At 37.7% G+C, this 17,620-nt stretch overlaps 2 protein-coding genes across 6 annotated transcripts in view; one reads left to right on the top strand and one right to left on the bottom strand.

The window, feature by feature from the left end:
* The window catches only part of LOC139151419 (sodium-independent sulfate anion transporter-like), a 117,528-nt gene that overhangs the window by 89,805 nt on the left and 10,103 nt on the right, over window positions 1-17,620 (bottom strand). For all 5 annotated transcript variants that reach the window (XR_011556419.1, XR_011556420.1, XR_011556421.1 and 2 more), the window contains exons 2-7: window positions 12,814-13,196; window positions 12,191-12,407; window positions 11,553-11,721; window positions 4,306-4,360; window positions 2,121-2,205; window positions 1,341-1,720 (exon numbers count right to left, since the gene is read on the bottom strand). Coding sequence is in view for 2 of the 5 variants with exons in the window: in XM_070724209.1 (XP_070580310.1) it covers window positions 1,341-1,720; window positions 2,121-2,205; window positions 4,306-4,360; window positions 11,553-11,721; window positions 12,191-12,407; window positions 12,814-13,044 (1,137 nt within the window). In the remaining 3 variants the exon portion in view is untranslated. The remainder of the gene's footprint in view (window positions 1-1,340; window positions 1,721-2,120; window positions 2,206-4,305; window positions 4,361-11,552; window positions 11,722-12,190; window positions 12,408-12,813; window positions 13,197-17,620) is intronic.
* On the top strand, window positions 15,329-17,564 carry LOC139152268 (uncharacterized protein C17orf113-like). Its single transcript, XM_070725411.1, has 3 exons — window positions 15,329-15,802; window positions 16,284-16,610; window positions 17,001-17,564. The coding sequence occupies exons 1-3, from the start codon at window positions 15,620-15,622 to the stop codon at window positions 17,562-17,564; spliced, it is 1,074 nt and encodes a 357-aa protein (XP_070581512.1). The 5' UTR covers window positions 15,329-15,619.

The raw sequence follows: 17,620 nt of genomic DNA, 5'->3' as shown, positions 1-17,620 counted from the left end.
CCCTAATGCATAGAGTACGACTGTTCATCCAATATATTTATTCACTGTTTCGCAAAACATCTCGTCAGATATGTGCTTCAATTGGCGAACGGACCAAGTTTTGTACGTTGGTCAAAATAAATGACAATATGTTTGGATATTACATCTGTCATATTAGGACGAGTATGAAGATGAAAATACTTTCATCGATCGACAAAGAAGAGAGAGAATGAGTCAGTGAATATCGAATCATAGACGGGAGGATCGAGACAGTCCACTGTCTATAGTTTACTCAATTGTGAACAAAAGTATTTCGATGAATTGACCAATGCAAACAGAAAGGAAATTATATTCAACTTGAAAAAAGTCACCGCTTTTCCTTGACATCGGATTCCATGGCAATGGAGCAACACACGATGTCGTTTAGGTCCTCAAAAATCTTTTAATACGGCAAGACGATAATAACAATACTTTTCACCGTACGACAGCAAAATCTCAAAGAACTTGAATCTGAACTCTACATGACAGTTCGACTGGAAATAGCGGCGTGTCGTGGTACGGCGTCTACGCAAGAACGCGCTATGGCTTGAGTGACATACTAGCGGGCACAGGCGCTCGAGCTGGGTAGTCTGCTAAATAGATCGCTTTTCGGCTCAGTCTATCGATCCCGTAGCCGACATGCCGCACTGCAACCTAAATGAGTGTTTAGGTTGCAGTCGTGGACATATCGACTACGGAATCGATAGATCGAGTCGAAAATCGATCTATTTAGCAGACTACCAAGCTACAGAGCGCCTGTGCTTGCGGGTCTGCACTGCGGTTGCTCCATCTAATTACAATGATGTGGCGTATCTATCATGTTGACATCGCAAACGTTTACCGCTTCACACCTGTATTGCGTCCTTTTTTGAGTGACAGCTTGCAGACCTTTGTTACGGCCGCTTGCCACGCTAGTTGAAGACAAAGAGAAATACCTTCATCAATCATAATCAGCCTTATTTATGCTCAAATCTTAAAATTTTATCGATACATTCAATCACTAGACATTCATAGTTAGGTATAGGTGCATGGACGCCTAAATTTCTTCGCCTGTGACCATTTTGGCATGGTTTTACGGAGCGATCGAGCGTGACGCCACCCAAGCCACGCTTTGCATGAACTAACCCCAACGGGGCAGCTAGCTATTTATACCGGCCCTGCCCTTTAACTAAGATGACCGCCAATTCACAATGCTTGTTTTCATCCGAAAACATAATCCTATTTTGAATCTACAGATAAATTTTTAATTTGTCATATTCCCATGTTACTGAGTAGAATTTTCTTTGAAGCCTGCGCCTTGATGCATATATTCACATACTTACAGCTATAACTTCACCGATAGGCAAATAATTCTTTTCATATCCACCGCTCTCTAAATCTGGCAATTCCGTGGCGTTCCCAGACAGAACTTCAGTTGCATTCCCTAACAGGACTTCATCCGAAGCATTGAAACTGGCATTCAATGAGTAGTACAGCTGTTTTCCGTGATCAAGATGTGGCATCACCGTAACAGTGCTGTTCATGTGTTCCACTGATCCAGACGACCCATCTGGGGGCAACTCCCGTTCATACGGAGGTAGCGGTGGTTCGAACGGTGGCAACCCTGCCGGTACGTGCCCAACCAGCCGAAGGCTACTCTTACCAGACTTGACCATAGCATAGGCGATGCTAGCAGCAATAATCACAATAACAGCATTTCGTGCTGCAAGACAGCGAGACAGAGAAATACCAAATAGTAAATATTTCATCAACAATTTCTCAATAAGGAACTTTCGACATGATAAAATGTACATAATTTGTGTAGATTTTATCAACACTAAGTGATATCACTTGATGAAAACATTTCATAAGTAGTCCCTATAAAGAGTGTACTGAAGATGGGCAAACCACCTGTTTTAGTGACAGTCTATTTGCGGCTAAAAACCTTATCAAATGATGTAGTAACCGGAAATATCACTAAATACTATTCAAAAATCTGCCTACTTGAAATCACTATGAAAGTACCATTCTCTCAGAACACTCAGAACTTGTGACAGAGGTACATTCTATAGGCTTCATATCTCGATTCTCACGCAGGAACTGAAGGTAACTCTGACAATTACCTGTTCCAAGCAGCCATATTGTTTTGTACAAAACTTTTTGCCCAGTTGTCTCCGCTTTCTTTGCAGCAAACCTGTCTTTTATTTTCTGTAAAAATAAAGGAAGAGAACATTTTAGGAAACGGGAACAAGACAAATTTGTAAACAGTTATGATCACAAAGAAATCATGGAGTTGAAGTTTCTAGAAGGTCAATGACAGAAATATTCAAATAATGGAGGTAGTAGAGAAGGAGTCACAACTGAGATAATTACGTTTATTACTATTGTGCACCATGGTTTAATCCCTTTATGTCCATTGTTTAACACCCCTTCCCGCCATCTGCGTTGCCGACGGTACCTTCGCAACCGAACCGAGTGAAATTAACCTGGGTTTGCTAATGCGACTCAGTTTCTCCACAGTGTCATAACACATGCGCAAAGACTGTATTTGCGTAGCTTGGGTCAAGTGCGTCATGATAGTGTAAGAACCGACACGTTCCGTCCACGAAAAGTGAAGTTACAAGGAATTTAAGTTTTTCATTCTCAAAATCTTGGTAATTTTAACGTCGTTTTTTATATACTTTACATTCGATCGCAGGAACCTTTCCTTGTTAGAATGAAAGTTCTGATCACGAACTTTTCAATCATGTACTGAGTATGGTGCAGCGGACTGCAGCACTGCCGTGAGCGTGGGTTAAACTTGTAACGTTTCCGGGTGTTTATGACGCGACGCCAGCGACGCCATAGGCGACTCTGCGACGCTTTGTTTCAATGCATCGTACGTGTTGTTTTTATATCGCGACCATTCATTAAAGTCATGGACGTAGCAGTTAAAAGCTATGCTTTCTTATTTAACCTTATCATTAATGCCAGTACAACATGATAAAACACGGCAAGAACTAAGAACTGCATCTGGAAAAAGTTGGCGTGTTAACAATGCTGCTCTACGATGTATGGCATTTTTTGTGATCGCAAGCTATCTTCAACTCAGTCTCCGCCGCGCCTTTGCAGATACAAAGCTCCCTTCCTCAATTATCTGTTCCTCGACCTCTTTAACATCGTGTACATCAAAATCAGTGGAACGACTCGAACTTTCCGACGCGACGCTTGGACACGTGACGCCATGTTTGAAGATCTGTCAACTGCCGAGGGACGGCCGAAACACCCGAACGACCCCGAACGAACTTAATCTTGTTTCCTAAATCCGAGAAAACGCGTTCGCAAGTCCCGTTGGTGCTAATGGAGTAGTTTGTAAGGCAAACAGCGGCAAAACACATGGTCCTTTTGATCTCCGCCTAGTTGTGACTCCTTCTCTACTACCTCCATGATATAATGTTCTCCACACCTTGGAAAAACAGAGAGTTAACCAATTTGCATAACAAGCGACCTAGCGGCCGATATACTTGTAGCTCCGCTGTGTTATGTAGAGAATAACTATTTACGACACATGTGTTGCTGAAGGTGGCGGAAATCTATGATTACAGCTCATTTCAGGATGGCCTGACAAAAATTGGCAAAAACAGCTCCAAAAATACACGATTCAAGATTTCATCATGATATGAACATATCATATTAACATGTGAACAAAAACAGCAAAAAATGCCCCAAAAATGTAAATATGCAAATTTCACCATGATTTGAACAAACCCTAAGTGAGGTCACCCCAAAAGAACTGCATATTTAATTTCAAAGCAATCAGTCATGCGGTTGCAGTGGAGAAGGTAACTGTTGATGAACGACAGACAGACGACGATGATGGAAAATCAGCCTATTTGAGAAGCTCCGCGTCGCTGACAGCGGAGTTAACGATGCAAAATTTGATTTTCTTTCGTTGTGAAAATACATTGTTTTGTTTGGTTATTAACATATGAAAAACAAAAAAACAAAAGGATAATCCACCCTTCAATATCCCCTTGTGGAGCGCCCTGAACTTGAAGAACATTCAGTCTAAATAAACAAGTTGTCAAACAGTGTGTTGAGTTTTTTCAGTTTGATGTTTTTCACTTAACAGAAGGACATAATCAAATGAGTTTCTCTGGTAAAAACCCAATTTAATCTATGTATTCTATAAAATATTAAAGTAGGAATTTTATGCAAAATAGTTCAAAGAAACAAAAATCTGGTGATATACATCTGATCAAGAGACACTGGTCTGTGACAAACTCATTGACAAGGGATCATCTCCAAAACTCGCACAATGATACTTACCTTCATACACATGAGAATAATAAAACAACTGAATCCCATAACTACATCCTGCCAACTGCAAAAAAAAGCAATATATGTGTGATATTTCTAATACTTGCACATTTTGATAGAGGGAAAAATAATGAAAACACTTTTTTATTTACTAGTGGTTTAATTTTTGTCTACATTGGTCTGCTTTTCTTGTTTTGATAATGCAAAGTGGATATATTACAGTTCCTCCACACACATGTGGAAGGACAGTGATTTATCATAAGACTAACTACATTTGCAATAACACTTCTACTGAAAATTCAAATTTTGAATAAAAAGCTAATGATTATTCTTTGATAACCATTCATATGCATATATATGTGCAGACACATTTGTCTGCAAAACTAATAATGGTGAAAACTGCCATTGTGGTCACCTCTCTAATCAGAACACCAATGAAACAGATACTTTATGGTATTTTTATGGTACGTACTTATTCACTCTATCACACCTACATATTCTTGCAAAATCAACTTATGGCATTGTTATCTTTGGCTAGACAAGCCATACCACTGAGTTCAAAGGGTGGGACAGGATGGATATGGGTGGGTGGTGAACTTGTTTCCTTTTGTGACTAAATGTACTCAACCTTTTGAGGTTTTCTTGTCACAATGTCTGCCAGCAAGTATCAAAAACGGGGATTTTACACCAAGAACTTTGCTGTCCTGACACTTTCATCAAAACCGCCCACTTTGGAGGTCCACTTTTACCCGAGAAAACAATAGCAGTCCCACAAAAACATGGTAGTGCTAGGGTACACAGAGTCACTAGGCACTCCCTGAATTTTGCTAGCTTTGCAAAACTTGTAAAGAAGGGTAGCTGAAACCAGATATCACCTGTGTATATAGAACACATAACATGACCTCAATACGTCTTGTTTCGTCTCGTTTCGAGCAGGCTTTGGCATACCTTGACCTAGTTACCAGTTGACTGTACCATTCACTGGACTTTTTTACAACTTTATTTACAGGTAAGATGGCAACAAATGAGTAATTGTCATTGTAAGATTTTCAGGGCTGGAACAATCAATTGGGAACCGTACTCTGACATCTTGTAACGGAATAGCTCCGTTACTATAAGTCTAGAGCATTCACAGATGAAAGGTTGGGAGACCACTCGAACTGTAACATACCTGATAGGTCCACAATACAGGCATCTTGCCTTCACCTGTACATAAATTTTTGTAATTTACAACTCTCAATAAACGCAATCATCAGCGTTCTTTGCACAAGTAACAGGTGACTTCAAGGTACGCTCTACTAAATTAGAGAAATTTATAGAAGTACAGTAGAGTTCAGTGTGTTATGACATAACAAAATGATTACAGCATTCCATCATCATTGTCAATCAAAAAAATTATGAGCAATATGATTGGCTGTTACCATGGCAATTAGACAGGTTATGTAACCATCACAGCTCTGAACTACCAATCAGGATTTGCCATAAAAAGTGAAAAAGACACAATCACCTACTGCCTCAATGCAATAACATGCGAGTAACATCACGACAGAAATAAATTGGACAAAACTCTCAGCTTTTTGTTGCATTATCTAAATTTGGCAATTCTCTGTCTAATCACCAAAGTCAAACAAACACTGCATAAACAAAGGCTTGTAGAGACTCAAATTATCAGACAAAACCTGACATCACGTAATACAAGGCTATTTATTACCTAACAAGTCTTCTGTAGCTACCTGTATACAGGTCAGGCTGCACCATCTTTGACAACAGAGATTATCTCTTTCTACCTCTATGATACCATGAACCACAGGGGTGAAGAGGTCACAGTCCAAAGTATATCAACAAACGCTCGATAGTACGATGCTCTTTAAAGAACTGAGTCAGCGGTACGCCCAATTAGGGGCTTCAAATTCAAATTTAATCAGTGATTAACATTTTGAAAAAATTTCATGAAACAAGTGAACGTTTTGATAGATCACACGCAATTTTCAACACTGCCTGTCTTCTTTTAGCTTGGTTGTAATTCCCTGAGACTTGTTCATTGTGTATTTCAAATTTGTTTGGTATTCAGGAAGTCCTGAGAAAAATGATGGAAGGCTTTGAGTCATCCATTGTTTAATCAATGTGTCAATTTCCTTTTATTTACTTATCTCATGTTGATAATTCAAAAGCTTGGTTTGTTTACTTTGTGATTTTTTTCAAACAAAAAAACACCCTGTGCGTAAATCATTAGTCACGTTTTATCATCATTCTTTTTTTCTGTTTCTGGAACTGAGATTTGACACATTCCTTAATCTGCAAGAACATCTTCACAGTGTTCCAAGCATCTCTGTGTTCACATGTCGCAGGAAAGCTGTCTTTAAACACGCCACTGATACAATTGATGTACAGTACATTGGAAAGAAAGCTGCTTGATAGGTAACAGTGGATGAATCAGACTGTGTTGTTTGCTATTGTCAATCCCATTTCTGTATTTCCTTGTACAATTCAAACAATTCAACACAGTCGTTTGCGATGAGGACTCAATTTCAGTGTGGTTCGTTGGACAATAAAATGGCCGTGAGAACAAGAAGAACTTACTGTTTCAGAGTCTGAAGTTTGGCAGGTGAGTTAGCACGGATGCCTGGTTGATAATTACATTTGGGGCTGCCACAAATAACATTGATTGGACGCAGTACACTGAAAACAGGTGTTTAAGATATCTGTGTTCCATATATATCTAGTTGGGTATCTGTTCAGAATGGAACACCTTTCCCTGACTATCCTTCCAAATTATGCTGTCCCAGTATCTTAAGCATCAGGGAACTGAACTAGACAGCTAATGCGTGATGGCCAGCTGGATTTTCAGGTATGACTTCATCCCTGCTCATGAACTATATATATACTTCGCGTTTAAATGGGACTATGGACACTTTGTACTTGGCAACAAGATTATCTCTGCTATCACGCCAGTGCTGATGAGCGGAATGTTGGAATGTTCATTAAATGACAACAGAACACATGAACAATGAGTGTCACCACAGCAGAAAGTTTTTGTATTTTCTGATTTTACCAAACGTAACATCCATTCAACATACTAGACCGATCTATAGAAAATTTTATTTACTAATCACCGTGGTGATAAAATGCAATGTTAAGACTTGCAGGTACCCTAAACAATTTTTAGCAATTTGTCATTCAGATTATTTGACAGCTCTGTTTTGTGTACCCGGTTTTTTTACATGCATTTTGTAAACAAAACCACATAATAATTGTAAAGGATATTGAAAGGACTGAATTCTATTGACAAATTTTTGCTTGATTTTTAGACAAATAAGTTTCTTTTTCATTGCAAAACAGAATAGTAAATAACATGATATATTAGAACCCACACACTATTGTAATTATATAAATATGCATTTTTTCTGTTATTTGCTTACCTAAATTACTGTATCAAAAATTTTGGTTGAGAGATTATTGGTTATTTTGAAACATTTCAATTTGTGAATATTGAATTTCCAAATGTCCCTGCCCTACTCCTCACTTAAAGAATAAATCCTCTACTTGGGAAAAGGACTTTAACCCGTCAACATTATGATTCTATATAGGACTGAACTCTACAGGTACTCATTGCAGTATTTATTGGAGTGAAGATTGGTGGGTTTTCATCTTTCCGTCCCCTGGCAGTCTGTATAAAGGTCGAGGGACCCCCATCAAATGAAAGCAATGGGCTGTACAAAAGGGTTTTACTTGAAGGGCTGAAAATTTTACACCCACTCAATTGGGAAGGCAGACAGAGTGGGATCTAGGCACTTTGTTTGAACTCAAAAGGGTGAAATATTAAGTGCAAGACAAAACAAGACTATCAGGGTCTCCTCAGTCTTCATATGTAATTTCTTCAAAAGTGTCGAAGCAATACTGAGAGAATGGATCAAAGATAGTGCTGACTGTGCTGATGCACAGTGCTCACATATGATCAGAATCAACATTGCTGCTTGTGCATGATTTACACAGGTAAATATATATGAAGTTTCTTGTGGACATTCTATTAGTCACAACCTGAATTTGCATATGCGTATCTCATTATCATTAAAACAGGTCAGGATGAGGTCATCTTCGGAAACATAAAAATGAAATTTGTAATAGATAAGATAGCGATAGCATAGACAAGTGATGTTTTGACCGGAAAGTGAGAAAATTTGCAATAAATATGCCAATGCCTGGGAACTTCAAAGTAATAATAATTAATATTGTATTTGTAATATTTAGAAGTCAAATTTCGAACATTATTAGGTAAATTTTTTCAAAGACGTTTCTGAAAAAATTGAAGAAAATAAGACAAACCTCAGTGAAGTAAGTCATCATTATGAACTTTAAAACCAATTTCAACATCTAACAAATGCATGCTTTGAGAGTTTTTAAGGAAGAATTTTTAAAAATTCACATGTATAGATGTTATACTGATTACTTACAACCTTTAATACATCATTCCCAGCTATGCATGCAGTATACATAAAAGCATTAAGATCAGTAGTTCAGATTTTATGCTTGCTTGTATAGTTTTCAGACTAGCTCATTCACTTCAAAAAAGTCCTTTCTAAAATCCATGACACATCTTCACACAAAATACTAAGGGGGGAACATAAAGGAGCTTTACAGTGGTCCCACGTATACAACCATACATTCATACGGCCATTACGTCACAAAAACGGAAAAGTAGGTTGATCATTATTATAGCTCCTAATACTTTAAAGCAAATAGGAACTGAAATATTGCTTGATTTCAAGTAAATTTCTACAAAATTTTTTCAAAATGTAAGTGAAAGCAAAAATACTTAGAAGGAAATGAGCCAGCCGAGACTTATGAAATTACCCAACATTTTTCATGAAAATGATGCTATACTACTCAAAGTTTATGTGTAGTTATGGCGACATTGTGATGTCATAAATGTAAAGAGAGGCATGGCAGTTCATCGATGGACAATTATGATGCCATGACCTTCTTGACCTGATGCCTGTTTATTTCAGCACTTGTACAAAGTTGTTTTTATTTGCCTGTACCACATGACAGATCAAAACGACACATCACGATGATGTGGCAAAAAATCATCTTTGAAGGTCACGTCTTGGGGAATGACCGACTCATAGGTTGTAGGTGACAGGTCAACTTCTGGACAAAACGCTGAATGTAAATTATAGCAAAATGGCTGTCCATGCAATGATTTGAATTTTCGATGAATTTGTGTGAAATGGCTGACATCTAGTGTCTGATACTTTTTGACAAACAATTCTTTGCTTCACTTGAAGCTTGAGAAGACTGCTCACCAAATCAATATTCTAGAACATTCATGCAGGAAAAATTGAATTTTCAACAAATTTTGAAAATTCCTCAATTCACAATGAACTTTTTTTATTTGACAGCACTTTACAATGATTGTACCAAACACACTAACATTTTTTGTTAGTATAATAGCTGTACTTCACTGGTCTCTTGAAATCATCATTTTATGTGGTATAGAGGGGAAAGTGTTCAAGAAAATTAATTCAATTTTTTTTGCTCTTTGTGCCTTGAACTTTACTGTCATTTTTGTTACATGACAAGATAGTCACACCTTTCTTCTAAAAGTGACAAGGAAAAAAAGGAAGAACATTCAAAACATAAATTCTTGGGTTTTGACACAAATTAATAATTGAACCTGGCAGGCAAAATGCAGGATTTCAAAACTGATAATACATGTATGTAGTTTTTCCTACTCAATAGTTTAAGATTTTTCATAGGGCATAACATCATACTGTATGTCATGAAAATACTATTAAGCTAATGAAACAAGTCAGGAGCAAAAATCAGTTTTTATCTCTTCACTGCACAGTATTCTGTGATGACATCATACACCAACGTCATGACGATTAACAACACATGAAATGTCACAAAGTATCCTACGAGGATTGTAGACTAACAGAATTATACTTCTTTATCAAAAAAATCACACACTGATGGGCATGCAAATTTGCGGTATATCAAATATAAAGGGGCAAAGTTTTGACCATAAAAGGCTATCCACGAACATTATTATTCAGCCTCACTGATAAAATCACAAACAGTCCCGGTAACAGCTGTGGTGACGTAGTGGTTTGCTGACAAACTAAAAACATTAACCCTATGAAAAACTTGTACAGTCTGAATTTCACAAGCTGTTACCAGCATTTTAAATGATTGCTTCCTGTACCAGCTAAAGTACTCATCTTATGTTTTCACCTATTGTTTGACTTTTAATGACAACGTCACAATGCAAGCCTCATTTAGCAAATCTGACACAACAGATTTCACAATTCCACGAGGATAGTAAATCTGCTACTACCTGAACTTAGTAAATGACGATTCAACTATGACATGACACATGGGCACTCTCTCTCTCTCTCTCTCTCTCTCTCTCTCTCTCTCTCTCTCTCTCTCTCTCTCTCTCTCTCTCTCTCTCTCTCTCTCCCCCCCCCATGCACCTGTAGATTTTTTTCTTTTTTGAGAATCACGATTCAGTGTTTCAGGTAAGAGGTGGGTGCCTGTAATTCTCCCAAGCAGGCTGTCCAAATATTACCATTTCATTAAGTACGGGCAGTGACTACAGTCACAGCAGAGCTGGGAAGTATAAATCTGACAAGCTGTTACGTTTCGGATTTGGATCAGAGGTGACAACTAAAAAATATTGATTCAACACTAAATATCACAACTGTTCACACACATCACTGATCACAGTCCTAAGCATATTTTAGATCCAATTTGATATTTTTAATGTTTCGTATAATAACCTGGTAAATTTCAACCTTTTGGCAAATCAATGACACTTTTTATTAGTATCGAAGATTAGATTTCATCAGGGCATTCAGCGCCTGATATAACATCAGAACTACCATGAAAAATGGAGGGAGATATAACAGGTGTCTGATCATAGACATCATGAATTATACCAAATTGAGTGACTTGGTACATGTAACTCTCAGATTGCAACATCCACACATGTACACCTGTTGTATCTCATGAAGCCCACTGAAACAAAATTAACTTTGCCATACAAATGTGAAAAATGGCACATTGTAATAGTTACCACTGTTTTCAGCATGTTTTGATATGGTTATTATGCCACTTATGTAAACACGATTTCAGCTGTTGTTGTATACTTGGATCATTGCCGTTTCTTCCATAGTTACATACATGATGACAGTAGGAGAAATTCATGGGAGAGAGATTACCAGTAAGAGAAAAGACTTTTAACGTTTTCTCACCTTGAATGTGGAAGTCCCTTACAAGTATAATAGATATCGTCTAAGAAGCCATGTCCTTTGTACTTGGGAACACCGAACATGTGCCTCAGTTGGCCGACTCCAATGATAACAGCGGCAGCGGATGTGAAGGCATTGATGACAGGAAATGATATGAAATTTACAAGGAAACCTGAAATGAGAGAAATTGTAGTGAAATGACTTTAATCAGACACTCTACTACAATGCGTACTTGGACAGCGCACCAAGACACTTGAAAGAGGATGCTGCATCTACAAAGGTAGCAAACATGGAATTATACAGCACAAGAATTTGTTGAGACTAAAAACTATTTTCAGCAAATTTCAGCAAAAATTTTAGCCATGAGAATTGAAATTGTTCTCAAAATTAACACACTTTGTTGACCGTTTTGTTATGTCACATTTTCTATAATGCTTGATTTCCTGAATAAAGTATTTGTGTGAATTAGCATATTTGAAAATACAAATCAGCTGAACATATATATATATATATATATATATATATATATATATATATATGTGTGTGTGTGTGTGTGTGTGTGTGTGTGTGACAGAAATACCTGCTTGATTTCTGACAGAGTTGTATGCATTTGAATGTTGGCACCTCTATGCTATAATTACCTAGGCGGAAAAGTCCCATTAAAAACTGTACAACCCCACAGAAGAAACAGAGCGTTATTGCATAGACTGGATTATTGAGGCCGTCTTCTCGTTCAGAATTGCCGCCAAAGTCAGCCATCATCAGTGACATCACAGCAGTCGGTCCAATGGAGATGTCCTTGGCCGTGCCCAATATACAGTAGACAAAACAACCCATGAATGCAGAGTACAGGCCATACTGTGGGTAAAGCAATGGAGAAGGAATATATTAAAGTTTCTCAAAATTTCAAATCTTTCCAGAGAAATGAGAAGGGAAGGAGATATGCAAGACCAAAGTTTGATTAAACAGTGCTGAATTCTGCAAGAATATAAAACTGATCAAAAGAACCTCAAATACATCCAAATGAAAGCATTTCTTGAGAATCTAATTCTCTACATACCAGCTCTTAGTTCAATTTGTTTACAGTGTTTTCACTTGCTGCATATCAATCATTTTTTGTGCTCTTGAAACATTTTTCCTCGCCAAAATAGCAGAATGTAACACCACTTACAAACAAATTCTCAACTTTTGCAGATGCAATTGGCTTCACTAAAAAAGTGAAAAGCAACAGGTCACAAACTTTGACCTCTGCCGGTGAACTTACCTGAACTGGCAGATGAGCGATGGAGGCATACGCCAGGCCCTGTGGAAGCACAGTTAAGCCTACTGTCAACCCAGCAATCATATCACAAATAAACTTGTGAGGTCTATAATGTGGCAGCCACAGTGTGATAGGAATTTTTCGCTTCCAATTGTCCACTGTACAACTCTCCTTTGCAAAGTCAGTAACCCTGGTCTTGACAGCACTTGCTCCCTCACGAATAGCTTTTGCCATTTTGGAAAAATTTGTTTTACAAGTTTATATTTACAGAATAGAAAGGACAGATATTCAGAATTTCTCTGTGAGCCTTTTTGCACAAAAGATCAGCCTCTGTAGTGTCTTCAGAATTATTGCTGTTGGTTGTTGCTTGGCAAGTAACACTGGTTCTGAAAGAAAAAAAGGAAATGTTGTCAACGATTGAGACAACTCTTAAAAGGAAAAGGAATGGAAAGAATAGTAAAAAAAATTTTGTGCTTCTAAGAAAGACCTGACTTGTGTTTACTGTAAAAGTCATCAAGTTCTTAAAGAGCCTGTAGCTGTATCTTTTGCGGTTTTTTTCATTCTTTTGGTTTTAAATGTCAACTACAGTTTCTTGTTCTGCTCCTCAACGCATGTTGAGATACACAGTATTCAGCTTGTCAGTAATTGCAGTCCAGCCTGTACATGTGTAAACTGCATTGCTATTGTTGACAAGTGAATTCTGGTTTGGACTAGATTCACATGTAAACAAAAACAGGGCATTCTACATAGTTTTGTAGAGGGACCGTGTTTACCATATGCATCGGTGAAAAGCTACATAGATGGTTTTTTAACATGCTTTAGGGAGTACAACAAGAACTTGTAATTGACATACAAAACAAAAAGCGTACAAAAAAATCACCAAGTGTCTTCTAGCTGCTGTTTCTTTCAACCTTAGACCCCAGTATCTAGGGTCTGTGGTTATTAAACATCAATAAAAATTAATCCATAACTAGTTTAAAACAATGAAGATTTTAAGTTTTTCATGTACTTTAAACTTTTTCTGTAAGCATTGTTCTGCGGTCAAATTACAATTTTTTATATTCGTTTTGTTAGTTTTGCTCTGTTTAAAAAGTAAGTTATGCTACACTGATGACTGAAATATGATATTGCAGAGTTCTAGTCAGATATCCCCTACAACTTGTTTGCAAAACATAAAATCTATCTCCTCCCTCCACAAGCAAACAAACAAAAAAATTGATGATGAAATATCTGGCATCCAACATGGATACAAGACATTCAAATCGCAAGAAAGGTCTACGTCTGTGATGTCAAAGGAGTCATTGTAACTTTCTTAAATGTTAACAGACCATTCAATTCACCTCTACCCATTCAAATAAATGCGGCTTACAATCAATTTACGCCATTCAACGCCCTAAAACGCATCAGCAGATCGCTACATGCCAAGGATAAATCCTCTGCATTATGTCATAGTCTATGTCTAATGTGGCGTCGTCTGAAATGGTATGACCCAAAGAACTGGTACTATAATGGACTTGCAGAGTAAAAGTGAACTGCACAGAATATAGAGTAAAAACCCTATTCAATGCATTCGTGAGCTGTTTTTTAAACTTTCTGACACAAAGACATTCAAAACTCTCTCCATGCCTTCACAAAGAATGAAAGCCGTTTATGTAATAACCTTTCTGACCTTACCAGTGCAAAAAATTTAGGACACTGTCGACTTCCATCCACTTAAAAGTTATGGGAGTTTAGGACGCTGGAACTGGACTAAAAGTTGGACATTTTCTTCAGTATGAACATTTTTTAATGTGGAGAACAGAAATTATTTTGGCTAAGCAACTTTTCCAAAAGTTTGCTGTCATCTTTGGATATTTTCTTCTTTCACTTACAGTATTAAACGCCACATTTTTTTCAGGAACTGTATCGATGACCTAAACCAGTGCAGCGTAAACAGTTCAGCTATACATTTTTAACCACTAGTACAGCCACGGCTGGGAATCAAACATTCCTCCAGAGTGTACATGCACATGTACATTGCAAATATAATGTACATCTCTGATGAGACAACAAGATTTACGCTAGAAAGATAAATGGCATAGCGTAGATTCACTAAAAAGCTGATACTCCTAAAACAAACGTTAATGGTCCCTGACGAAGATTTAGAGTGCCTAATAGGCACTATCGACAGGGGAGATATACTGCGTTGTTTCACATGTCATTGAGTGAACAAGTCTGTTTCCCAACTGTGTCAGAGATGATACATTACTTGTATATCGTTTTGTTCAGCCACTACACTGATTTGGAGGTTGGAAAGTACATTTCAGGATATTCAAAGGCAGACTGTGCTCTCGCTGTCGCTCGTAATGCTCGTAAATTACCAACAAAAATGAAAATTTACGAAAAAAAATGAATGTGTGATCGGCCATTTACGAACAATTTTGTTATTTTTGAAGCATGATTTTCGTTTGAAAATATCAATCACATCTTGATTCTAGGCCGATGGTCGAATGCAAAATTTATCCTGTCATTTTTTGAAGCTGAATTTTCAGTTCAAAATAAAAATCGAGTCGCGATTGCCGGCCGATAATCGAACGCAAAAGTTATCTGGTTATCCTGCATCGCGCATGTACATGTACACAAGTCACATGGTTATTACCCTTTGACCGGCCTCCGGCTACATGAGCATGCATTGCGCTAAACGTTTCAAGATCCCCGTTCTGTACGCGCGATAGTAGTATGCTTTCATAGATCACGTGTATCAAGGCAGTTTCGAGATACCCTACATTGTCACGTGCTGTAAACTTTTTCATTAGCATCAAAATTGAAAATGGCAGGCAGGGTCAGCGGGTCTCGGGGATCGAAGCGGACATCGACAGCGGTAAACACGCTAGATACATACTTCCCTGAGCTAAACAATAACAATGATAAGGAAAAACAAGCAAATCAGGAAACTACAGAGAAAAGAAGGAAGGTGGATCGAAGTAGCGCGAAGTTCTTGCCTGAGTGGAAGGTGAGTCGGTCGGTCATTTGACATGTTATTTGAGCTGGGTCACATGTTTTTTCCTCGCTTGGTGATCGAGTTTGCAAAATTTGAACGCATTAATCAAATCGGTTACATTTTAAAAAACTATTTCTATCGAAATCCACGGCAAATTTAATTACCTAGTTTAGTTTTCCATTGATGATTAACTATTTAAATGTTCATTTTGTTCGTAATTTGTGAGCGACAGCGAGAGTACAGTAATGGAAAGTACTACTGTCAAAAAAAAAATTACTATCGGCAGCTCTTTGTGGGGGAAATTGGTTTCTCAAAATAAAACTAACGAGGACCCAAGATTCAGTCATGGGTCAGTCAAAAGTATTTCAAATGCTTTGATGAGCATCAGTCTAGTCGGGAGTCGGACACGGCCATTTATTCACATGTCAATGTGATAACACTCATCCCCTGAACTATACACTAGATGATGAACAATTTCACTTTCCCTCTCAAGGCATGTTTTCCGTGGCTAGAGTATGACCAAGACTCAAAACTTATGAGCTGTAAATGGTGCAAAAAGGCTGGGAATAGAAATTCGTTCACTAGTCCTGGGTGCCCATATCTCCTGAAAGATTACTGCACAAAGCATGCCAGGATTGGTGACCATAAAGCTGCTGCTGATGCCCGAGTATACGCGCCTGCCTTTCAAGATGTGGTGTCAAATGCTTACTGCAAGGAAGAAGCCACTGTGAAGGCTGCCATGACCAATATTTACTACATGGCAAAGAAGAACTGTCCAAATGATCATTTCAGTGACCTGAACTGGCTGACCATAATGCAGGTAGGGTTTCTGCTGAAATTTTTCGGATTTTATGCATAGATTCAAAATTAAAATAAAGATTTCTCTTAAAATTTGTGTTATGAAAACACTGCTGATGTAAATAAAGTCAATTTTTCTCGCCTTTATAAAGTATACCCCAGTCATTTTTTTCAGATTTTTGCCAAAATTTTGATAAAAAAGAGTAGCCAATCAAATATGATTTCCATTTGATCAAAAATTATCAATAAAATTACAGAAATATCATAAAATTAGTAAAATAAACTACTAAATTTTGAAAAATCACAGCATTCAAATGGTTAACCTGTCTTTGTATAACATGTCTTTAAAACATATAAAAAAATCAGTCAGAAACATGATACAATTTTCATGTTTTCATTTTCTTATTCATAGGGTTGTGATGAGCTGAAGGGACTAAAGGTTGATGCACATACTAATTATGAGCACCCTAATTCCATCCACAGCTTCCAAGAAGCCATGAAACTGGTAATAGATGAGAAGATGGTATTGGAGCTTCAGCAGTCTGAATTCTTTGCTGTACTGACTGATGAGATGGCAGATATAGCCATGGATAAAACTGTTATCATTTATTTAAGATACCTTGTACAAGGCACAATCAAAGTTAGATTTTTTGAGGTTGTAGGTTTAGATGGAACTTCAGCTGATGACATTTATAACACAATTGTCAGTGTTTTGGAGGGCAAGGGTTTGAAACTGAATAAAATGTGTGCTGTTGCCACAGATGGTGCCAGTGTTATGACAGGGAAGCACAAAGGTGTCACAACTTTACTGAAACAGGACAACCCATTTATTATCAGAACACACTGCATTGCTCATAGGCTTGCCCTTGCAGCTGCTCAAGCTTCACATGCTATACCATACTTGACAAATTTGGAGAGAAACTCAACCAAATTTACAATTACTTTCACTACTCAACCAAACACAAATCAAAACTGACCAAGATCTTCTCTGTGTTGAATATGGAATTAAGGAGACAATTTGTGCGTCCCTGT

The sequence above is a fragment of the Ptychodera flava genome, chromosome 15 (genome assembly GCF_041260155.1).
Source record: "Ptychodera flava strain L36383 chromosome 15, AS_Pfla_20210202, whole genome shotgun sequence".
NCBI classification, from domain to species: domain Eukaryota; kingdom Metazoa; phylum Hemichordata; class Enteropneusta; family Ptychoderidae; genus Ptychodera; species Ptychodera flava.
The sequence above is the reverse complement of the archived record's forward strand: the minus strand, read 5'-3'. Positions and strand labels throughout refer to the sequence as shown.